A 10,060-nucleotide genomic window follows, 5' to 3' on the forward strand; every position below is an offset into this window, starting at 1 on the left:
AAAAAAATGTTTATTCATGTTCTAAGCCCATTTTTAAAACTGAGTTATTTGGTTTTTGCCATTGAGCTGCTTAAGTTGTATATTTTACATATTAAACCTCTATTAGGACATGTGGTTTGCAAAATTTTTTAAATTTTGCTGATGGTTTCCTTTGCTATACAGAAGCGTTTTAGGTTGGTGTTATGCCATTTGTTTATTTTTGTTTGTTTTTTTTTTTGTCTTTGCTGTTAGTGTCATATACAAAAAAATCATCAACAAGGTTAATGTCAAGGAGCATATTGCCTATATTTTATTCTATGATTTCAGGTCTTACATCCAAGTCTTTCATAGTTTTGAGTTGATTTTCCTGTGCAGTGTTAGTAGTGGTCCAGTATTATTCTATTTCATTTGGCTGTCAGTTTTCTCAATACTACTTGCATGGAATAATTTTTTTTTAATCCCTTCACTTTAAGCCTATGTATGTCCTAAAGTTGAAATGCATTTCTTTTAGACAGCATATAGTTGGGTCTTTTTCTTTTTTTTCCTCTTCTTTTTCAATCTACTAGGCAACTCTGTGTTTTTTGATTGGAGAATTTAGTCCATTTACATTTCCAGCAATTATTGGTAGGCATGGGCTTAATATTGCCATTTTGTTAATTGTGTCTATCTTGACCTTCCTTTTTTCCTTTCTTCCTCTGTTCATTTCCTTTGTGATTCAGTGGTTCCATAATATGCTTAGATTTGTTTCCTTTTGTATATGTACTATAGGTTTTGTTATGTGGTTATTATGAAGCTCATATGAAATATCTTATAGTAGTGTATTTAAAGCTGGTAACAACTTAACTTTGAATGTATGCAACACTCTATGTTTCTACATTCCCCCCACCTTTTATATTTTTGATGTCACCATTTATGTATTTTTATATTGTGTATACATTAACAAATTATTGTATTTATAGTTATTTTTAATACTTTGTATTTTAACCTTTATACTAGAATTACAGATGATTTACCTACCACCACTATATCAGAATATTCTGGATTTTCCTACATATTTACCTTAACCATTGAGTTTTATATTTTCAAATATTTTCATATTATTAATTAGAGTCCTTTCACTTTAACTTGAAGGATTCCCTTTGACATTTCTTATAAAGTGAAAGTTGTTCAGTTGTGTCCAACCCTTTGCAACCCCATGGACTATACAGTCCATGGATTCTCCAAGCCAAAATACTGGAGTGGGTAGCCTTTCCCTTCTCCAGGGGATCTTCCCAACCCAGGGTTCAACCCAGGTCTCCTGCATTGCAGGCAGATTCTTTACCAGCTGAGCCACAAGGGAAGCCCAAGAATAGTGGAGTGGGTATCCTATCCCTTTTCTAGTGGATCTTTCCACCTGGGAATTGAACCAGGGTCTCCTGCATTGCAAGTGGATTCTTTTACCAACTGAGCTATCAGGGAAAAAATAAAGCTATCAGGGAAAATATCTATTGGTGATGACCTCTTTCCAGTTTTATTTGTCTGGAAAACTTTTAATCTCTCATTTAATTCTGAATGACAGCTTTTCTAGGTGGGGTATTCTTGGTTTGGAAGCTTTTATCTAGAAGTACTTTAAATGTATCTTCTCACTCCCTCTGGCCAGCAAAGTTCTGCTGGAAAATTTCTTCATTGTCTTGCAGGGGTTGCCTTGTGTGTAACAAGCTGCTTTTGTTTAACTGTTTTTAAGAATCTCTCTTTGTCTTTAGTTTTTGACAATTTAATTGTAATGTGTCTCAGTGTTGGTCTCTTTAGAGTCACTGTACTTGGTACTCCTTACGCCTCCTGGATCTAGATGTCTGTCTCTCTCTCCAAGGTTAGGGCAGTTACCAGCCATTGTGCTGTGCTAACTTGCCTCAGTCGTGCCCGACTCTTTGTGACCCTGTGGACCGTAGCCCACCAGGCTCCTCTGTCCACGGGATCTTCCAGGCAAGAATACAGGCATGGGTTGCCATGCCCTTGTCCTGGGAAGGACCATTGGGAAGCTTTTGGTCCATCATTTCTTCAAGTACTCTTTATGCCTCTTTTTCTCACTCCTCTCCTAGGACTCCCATTATTCAGACTGGATAAGCACAAGCTTGCTGATTATTTCTTTTACTTCATCAAATTAAGTTTTTGGCTTCTCCAGTGAAGTTTTCCTTTCAATTATTATAATGTTTAACTCCCAAATTTTATTTTTAAAATAATTTCTATCTTTTTATTAATAGTCCCTATTCAGTGAGCAATTATTTCATACTTTATTTTAGTTCTTTAGACACTTTTTCCTTTTGGTTCTTTAAACATCTTTAACATAGCTGATTTCAAAAGTCTTTGTCCAGTAAGCCAAAGACATGACTTTGTTCTGGAAAAATTTGTATTGGCTGCTTCTTTTCTTGGTATGGGTCATATTTTCATGTTTCTTTGAATTTTTTGTAATTTTTATTGAAAAATATGTATTTAAAATAAGAAAATAAGCAACATTGGAAATAAGTTTATTTCCACTCTACAAGGTTTGATTTTGTTGCTATTTCCTTGTTTTGTAATTTTCCTTCATAAATTCTATGAAGTGTGTATTCTTTCTCATGCGTAGTTACTGAATTCTCTACCTAGTTAGTTTAGTGGTCAGCTAGTGATGCGAACATATTTTCTTAGTGCCTAGGACCAATAAGTTTTCTGGGTTTTACTGAGGGGCTCTGTCTGAAGACATGCCTTCAACTTTCATACATGAAGTTTAAAACTCTACCTTAGCCTTCACTTCCTGCTTTTGCAGACCCTCAAGGTCAGCCAGAGGTGAAAATGTGGAGACTTTTCAGATCTTTCACGGGCATGCACATAGTCCAGTGCATGTATACACTCCAATGCATGTCTATGGCCTTCTAGAGTCCCAGGAATAGGTCAGCACTTCTTAAAGTTCCCTGTGGACATTTTACTCCACAGTCTTTCCTGGTAGCTTTTTGGTTAGCTTATTGTTTCCCTAAAATGTTATCACTGCTTCAGGCAGCTATACTGTTAGGTTATTGCCACTGTTAATTTTTGACAATTTTCCCCAAGGAAAATGCTGTTTACATTGGATGAGCTCTGAGTTAGTTCAAATTAAGGCAGGTTCTGCCAAGTGAGGTTTTCCAGGGAACTGTCAGAGATCAAATAATGGAAATTCTTTGAGAATGTGACTTGGAAAGAACCCCAATCCCATTCTGACTTTCCAGTGTCTTCTTGGTTTCTGGTCTTCAGTGTGATTTTGAGGCTTTTGGCTTTTAAGGCAATCACAGAGCTAGGGATGAGGCTATGGGATTAGGACAAGTTAAAACATCCTGAAGCTCACTTTCCTTACTGAGAGTCAATCATTTTTCTTGAATAAATACATCCTGGACTGTTATAAGCTGTTGGTTAACTTTCAGTGTTCTGAAAAAGTTGATTTGAAAAAGATTTAGTGTTCTTATTGCTTTTTTAGGGGAGAGGATTTTCAAGGGTTCTTACTCTGCCATTCATTATGATGTCACTTGAAACCTCCTTTTTTAAATTAAGAAATGTTTTTTTCTTTTATGTTGCTAAGTATTTTTAAAAAAAATTCTTGGCAGTGGATATGTAGAAACTTTGTTTTCAACTGTAGATAACTATGATTTCCTGTAAATAAAATGAATGATTCATATTCATCAAAATATATCCCATATATATTGAAATGGTTATCATCTATAAAATATATTTTAAAATAAAATATGAAATGATGCAATGAAAATAGTCAGCAAAGTCCCAGTAATGTGGTATACAGGCATGTGGTTAGATATAGGGCAAGATTCAGATGCCTGGATCATATCATGACTTTGCCCTCCACTATCATTAAGATCTTGAAAGATCTTACCCTCTGGACTTTTAGATTCCTTATCTGTAAAATGGAGTAACAGTAGTACTAACTTAATAAGATAGTTGTAAAATTTTAGTGAGATCATGTTTGTAAAGTCCAAAGCAAAATGTCTGGTAGAAACAGCTTAAAATATTTTAAGTTGTTATTATTTAAAATTCTATAATTTTACAATAAAATACAGTACTGGCACTGAAGCAATCTTTGACTGGGTATGTTAGATGCTATAGTATCCAAGCAGCCTTTCTGTTTCATGTCTTCTTTTTGTACAGTCCTATACATAACAGCTGGATTAATACTTTTATAGTGCATGCATCAATCTGCTCCCTAAAAATCTAAGTGTTTTTTAATCACCAGATTACCCTAAATACCAGTCTCCTGCCATCTGCAGTGAGACCTAACCCAAGGCTTTTTTCACCCATTGACCAGATTCATCCAGCCAAACTGAGCTATCTGTCAATGCTATTCATTACCCCAATAGATTGCCTTATCTACCTACCTTTCTATCTATTTCATATCTTATTACTATAAACCAAATATGAAGAATTCCATGCATCTGTGAACCACCTCTATGCTTCCCTGTCTCTTTATTTTTTTTTATTCTTCCTAGTCTCAGAATTATTTTCTATTCTTTCTACTTGAAATCTCATGCTCCCTAATATTTTAAAATTCTGTTTATTGCGTGCTTCCTTTAAATAGCTTCCCCCAGAACAAATCTTCTCCCTGTTTGACATGTCAGTACCTTTTTATATTTATTTTGTTTTCTAATACATTTCTTTATATGCTCAATTCATTCCTACTTACTGAACCATAACCTTCTTAAGGTAGTCTGTGTTCTACTCATCTTTGTATATCCTGCAGTGAGTTGTCCAGTGCTTGTACACAAATGATGCCTAAAAAAATCACATTTTTAGAATGGAAACAAATTCTTAGAAAACAAATGTTCACTCTTTGAAATTCTTCCCCTTAAGTGGAGATAATGGGATGATTTTTATTGCTCTTGATATCAACATAATCATTATAAAAATGTTTTCAACTACTTAAATATATTCCCATCTTGTTTATTCTTTTGTACTTTGCAGGTTCCTCTCTGGTTACCATTGAAAGTGCTGCTGAATTGAGTTTCCTGTCATATCGAGTTGAGCCACTTCAAAGCAAAACCAATTTTTGGATAGGATTATACAGAAATGTTGAAGGTAATTTTTGCACCATGATTTCTGAATCAGGAATATTTCAAAATGTTGAAATATTTCAAAATATTTCAAACTTGTTTCAAAACAAGTTTTCAGTTCTAGAAAATCTTGCTTTACTTAATGATTAATTTGTGAAGCATTTGAAGATTCAAACTCATAGTTTCATTTGAGATAAGAACTGAATATTTAAGTGACTCACACATCAGGCTATCTTGAAAGTTGCTAAAAGGAATATCCACTGTTGCTAAGTTAAAGAAGTTTTAAAAAAATATTTTCTATCTTTTGCTATTTAAAAAAATTAGGGGAAGGTAACTTTACATATATATACTAATTAGGAATAAATTTTCAACTCAAACTACATGAGAAACATGATTCTCAGTTTCCTTTCCTCTATTAATTAATTATTATTATCTTGCCTATTAAAACTCTTAAGTGTAAATAGCTATTGATTGTGGTATAAAATAACATGCTTAGAAATTTTACATGAATAATTTGAATTTATTTTAAGGGGGATTATTTTTAACTTGTAATTTTTTTTGGCTTCCTCTGATAATCAGGAATGTGGCTGTGGATAAACAACAACCCACTCTCCTTTGTCAACTGGAAAACAGGTGATCCCTCTGGTGAAAGAAATGATTGTGTCACTTTATATGCATCTTCTGGATTATGGAGTAATATTCACTGTTCTTCCTACAAAGGATACATTTGTAAAAGACCAAAAAGTAAGTAAGAATTTGTCCTATGGTACATATATTTCTAGGTTCCCTTTTCTTGAAAATATGAAGATGTTCGGTGTGGAATTATGATGTGATTACAGGTTCCTTATAAACTCTTTCTCTTTATAAGCAAGAAATCCAGTCTGCCATGGTGATCAGTTCTGTCTGTCGCTTTGAGTGAGCACAAAACTTCCTGCTTAATTGAAGTAATGATTTTGGTATATCAATACACATGTGATAAAATATCCATGCACATGGATTTGTGAAGTTGGGAGAAGTTTGGAGATCTAGCCTTATGGCATATGAGAAAAAGAGATAAAATACATACCTTGACCAAACAAGAAGTGGACAGTGGGGAGGAATGAGAATTTTTTAAGAAATAAATCATGTAAGACCAATTAAGTTTCCTCCTGAGATTGAGTGGCAGACCATGTCAGGACAAGGGTTGGGGGAATTAATAGTATTATGTGCCCATGATATGATACTATCCAGACGTTCATAATAGTTTTATGCCGTTCTACTTCACATAGTATCTTTACCGAGAGATAAAATTATATAATAGATTTAAATAAATAAATGAACTAAGTAAAGTAATGCTCCATCCCCAGTAGGTTTTATTATTTTGTTGTTGTTCAGTTGCTAAGCTGTATTTGAGTCCTTGTGACCCCATGGACTGTAGCATGCCAGGCTCCTCTGTCCTCCACTGTCTCCCAGAATTTGCTGAAATTCATTTCCACTGAGTTGGTGATGCTAGTTCTTCATTCTTTGACAACTCTGTTCTAAGATACTGCACCCTTTGGGGCAGTGTTGAATTCTTACTTTATTTTTCATTCAAATGCCTTGTAATATCTTATGCTTCAGTGAGCTATTTTCAAAACCGCTAGCCTAGAATACATTATTTTATGGGTAGATTTTGGTGGTATAAGTGGCTCAAGTACAACTGGGGGCGTTTTTCCTGTTTTCAGATCTTCCAGTGTATTTAAACTCACCGTGCAGCTGTAGGCTGCAGTTATAGGATAGATAGATGGCTAAAATCTGTATATATACATACAGATTTTATCTATCTGTCCATCTATCTGATTATTGTCTATCTATATCATATATCACCATAAATCAAACATGAATAATTTGATGTATTTGTAAACCAAATAATGCTCACTATCTACATGCAATTATCATGGGTCTTTATAACTAATTATTTTGTTCTTTTACAAACAGTTGTTGATGCTGAACCTACGCATACATTAATTACAACAAAAGGTAAGATCATCATGAAATTTTAAGTTCCATGTTAGCAATACATTGATACAGTGTGTTTGTTTTAAAAAACATAATTTTCCCTTCCTACACCCATTGCACTCTCAGTCAAATAGCTTGAGCTACTCTAGCCTTTGTCACTCTTGAATGATGCTCTAGAAAAGCCAATCTTGGAGTCAGGTTGGTGTTTTTATCCTAGGTCTTGTTGTTGTTGAGTCACTCAGTTGTGTCTGACTCTTTGTGACCACATGGGCTGTAGCCTGCCAGGCTCCTCTGTCCATGGGATTCTCCAGGCAAGAACTCTAGGTTTTACTGAGGACACTAATTGCTTCGTTACACTAATTGCCCTATGAGAACCCAGGGAAGAAATTTCTCTTAGGAATCCCTGTGATTTCTTTGTTTTCTTTTTTTAAAGCAATATTTAAAATTTTATTTTTATGGACAGTTTGAGTAAGGAACTGACCTCTTTCACTTATGTTGTTTGCTGCTAAAAAAAGAGTAAAAGTGAGATGTGTGGCTTGCCTGCAGCTCCCTTAACTTCCTACGTGCTATTTGTTAACTAATACTCATGTGTTCAAATTTCCACTATTCATTTTCTTTTTCCCCTAATTTCCCCCCTTGGTTGTTATTATTATCACTGCTTTTACTACTCCATTTATCTTCATATGATGTATGTGTAGGCAGCCTTCAATTATTTTTAAAAGGTATAAATATTTAAAAATATCATACTAGCGTACTGCTGCATAGATACATGAAATACTCTTGCAACTGAATAGTCATCTGGACATTTGAATTAATCATTCATGGAATTCTATATTCATGTCCTGAATTTCTGTTTGGCAAATGTCACTGGACAGGAAATTCATGCATTTTAGTTTTTCTAAGACAGTTGTACTGTTCTCCATGGCATTCTACTCTCTGCCTCTCCCCACTTACCTTTTTTCTAATGTATTTACTTATTTATAGCTGATCCAAGGAAGATGGAACCTTCTAAACCGTCTTCCAGTGCGACAGGAGTAGTAGTCATCGTGGTCCTCCTAATTATTATGGGAGCTGGCTTCGCTGTGTACTTCTTTTATAAGAAAAGACGTGTACATTTGCCTCGAGAGGACACTTTTGAGAACACTCTGTATTTTAACAGTGGATCAAGTCCAGGAACTAATGATACGAAAGATCTCATGGGCAACATTGAACAGAATGAACATGCAGCCATCTAGTATCATGGTATGATTTAGGTATATTTGAATTTCATAAAATTATAACTAAAATGGTAAGGTCTTTTGTTTTGTTCAATGTGATTATTTCCTTTCAAATTATAGTAGTACTGTATTATGCTGGTCTGTCTTTTCCTTTGCCGAGTGAAAGAAGTAAGTGCTCCCTTTTTAGCCTGGCAAGATATTTTCACAAAAGAGGGATAATGACATTGACTACTATGTTTAAAAAGGTCTTAGGTGAATATACAGCATTGGTGTAAAACTTGTGTCAACTGCATTCAGATTACAGGAACCTCAGAAACCAGCTAAGCGTCCTGAAATCATTTAAGGAGATTCCAAAGACTTGTTACCCATGAAATGGCTATTTGGTAATTAGAAGACCATTTTAAAAGTCAAGTACATATAGCCTCAGGTGACACAAAAATTTAGTCACCTTTTTCCTTATACCCATCTTGATTTTTTTACTTCCAGTTATTCAGAATTGTATTTGTACATGTGCAGAAAGAAAAAGGCAGCTGAGAATCTTGTCTGCCCCAAGCAAGATTTCCAGGCTGAACATTACAGATGTGTTCTTTGTCCTATTTTATGTATATCAGGAATGCAAAGATTTGAAATAAAAATGTAAATTTGCATAACTGGATGTACTTAGATAATGTGAAATAAACATCAAAGACAAGGTGTATTTTTAATAAATTTGTATTTTGGTGATCTTGGTAAGTTTAAATTTTCTTTTAACTGTGATTTATTTATCCATTTACTTTACATTTTACTTGGAAAATTAATGATATCAGTAGAGGAATTTTTAAAATTAAGCTCTTAATGTATTTGGAAAATATAGATTGCTAAAACACTGTGCATAAAATTAACTTTTTGCTGTAATAATAACTTGGCGTATTTCCCTGGATCTCTCCCCTGTAACAGTGACTGATCTCAGAATGCAACAGTTGAAGGCACTGTTATTGGGAATTAGGTCTCTAAGTATCTTTTCCTCACTTTAACAATTCCTTTTTGCTCAGAAACTTTTCCTCAGATGAAGCTTTGTGTACACTGTAAAATATATCAGAGGTGTCGCATCTACCCCAGTATTATATTTCCAACTCATCCTTGCCTTTCCCAAGGGGTTACTTACGAGCAGAAGTTCCTTACCTGAAGTCCCTAAACAGGGATCCTTAAATGGCATTAAGGGGTCTACGAAGACCCTCACATTGTTTGCAAAATGTTGTCTCTATTTGTGTTTATTTCCCCTTCTTTTTCTGGGAAGAAAATAGCTAGATTTTCAAGAAAGTCCACAACTCACAAAAGACTAAAGGGACTTACCTAGTGGTTCAGTGGTTAAGACTTTGAGCTCCTAATGCAGGGGGCCCAAGTTTGATCCCTGGTCAGGAAACCAGATCTTGCATGGTGAAACTAAAGGTACCGTGTGCTGCAGCCAAAAAAAAAAAAAAAAAAAAGAGAGAGAGAGAGACTAAGAAGCAGCGTATTGGTTAGGAGGTAAGATGGAGTTTGCAATACCCCAACTTAATGGGGTTGCAAGAGGTGGGCAATTGTGAGAACGCTTTCTGGGAACAAACAACTTTCTCTCATTCCTCAGACAGTAGAAAACAAATTGCTTTTATTTTCTTGGTAAGAACAATGCATATTCCATTTGAGGATGTTCTAATGAAAACAATGGCTACAGTGTCATAGCAGTGTGTGGTTAATTATACTGAAAAAAATTTGTATATGTATTTTTTTTCTTTCAAGATACAAGAGAGAATTAGAAATATGGAAGAGGAGAAATATAAGAGTGAACATGATTTACAAATTCTTTACACAAGTCATTTTCTTTAG

General features: G+C 34.6%; 1 protein-coding gene across 1 annotated transcript in view; it reads left to right on the forward strand.

Annotated features, from left to right (window-relative positions):
* The window catches only part of MRC1 (mannose receptor C-type 1), a 108,761-nt gene extending 99,807 nt beyond the window's left edge, over positions 1-8,954 (forward strand). Inside the window, exons 27-30 of the mRNA XM_043883867.1 lie at positions 4,933-5,046; positions 5,601-5,765; positions 6,978-7,019; positions 7,983-8,954. Coding sequence (XP_043739802.1) covers positions 4,933-5,046; positions 5,601-5,765; positions 6,978-7,019; positions 7,983-8,233 — 572 coding nt within the window. The 3' untranslated portion in view covers positions 8,234-8,954. The remainder of the gene's footprint in view (positions 1-4,932; positions 5,047-5,600; positions 5,766-6,977; positions 7,020-7,982) is intronic.
* The last annotated feature ends 1,106 nt before the right edge of the window (positions 8,955-10,060 follow it).

This window comes from Cervus elaphus, chromosome 23 (assembly GCF_910594005.1).
Source record: "Cervus elaphus chromosome 23, mCerEla1.1, whole genome shotgun sequence".
Taxonomy (NCBI): Eukaryota; Metazoa; Chordata; class Mammalia; order Artiodactyla; family Cervidae; genus Cervus; species Cervus elaphus.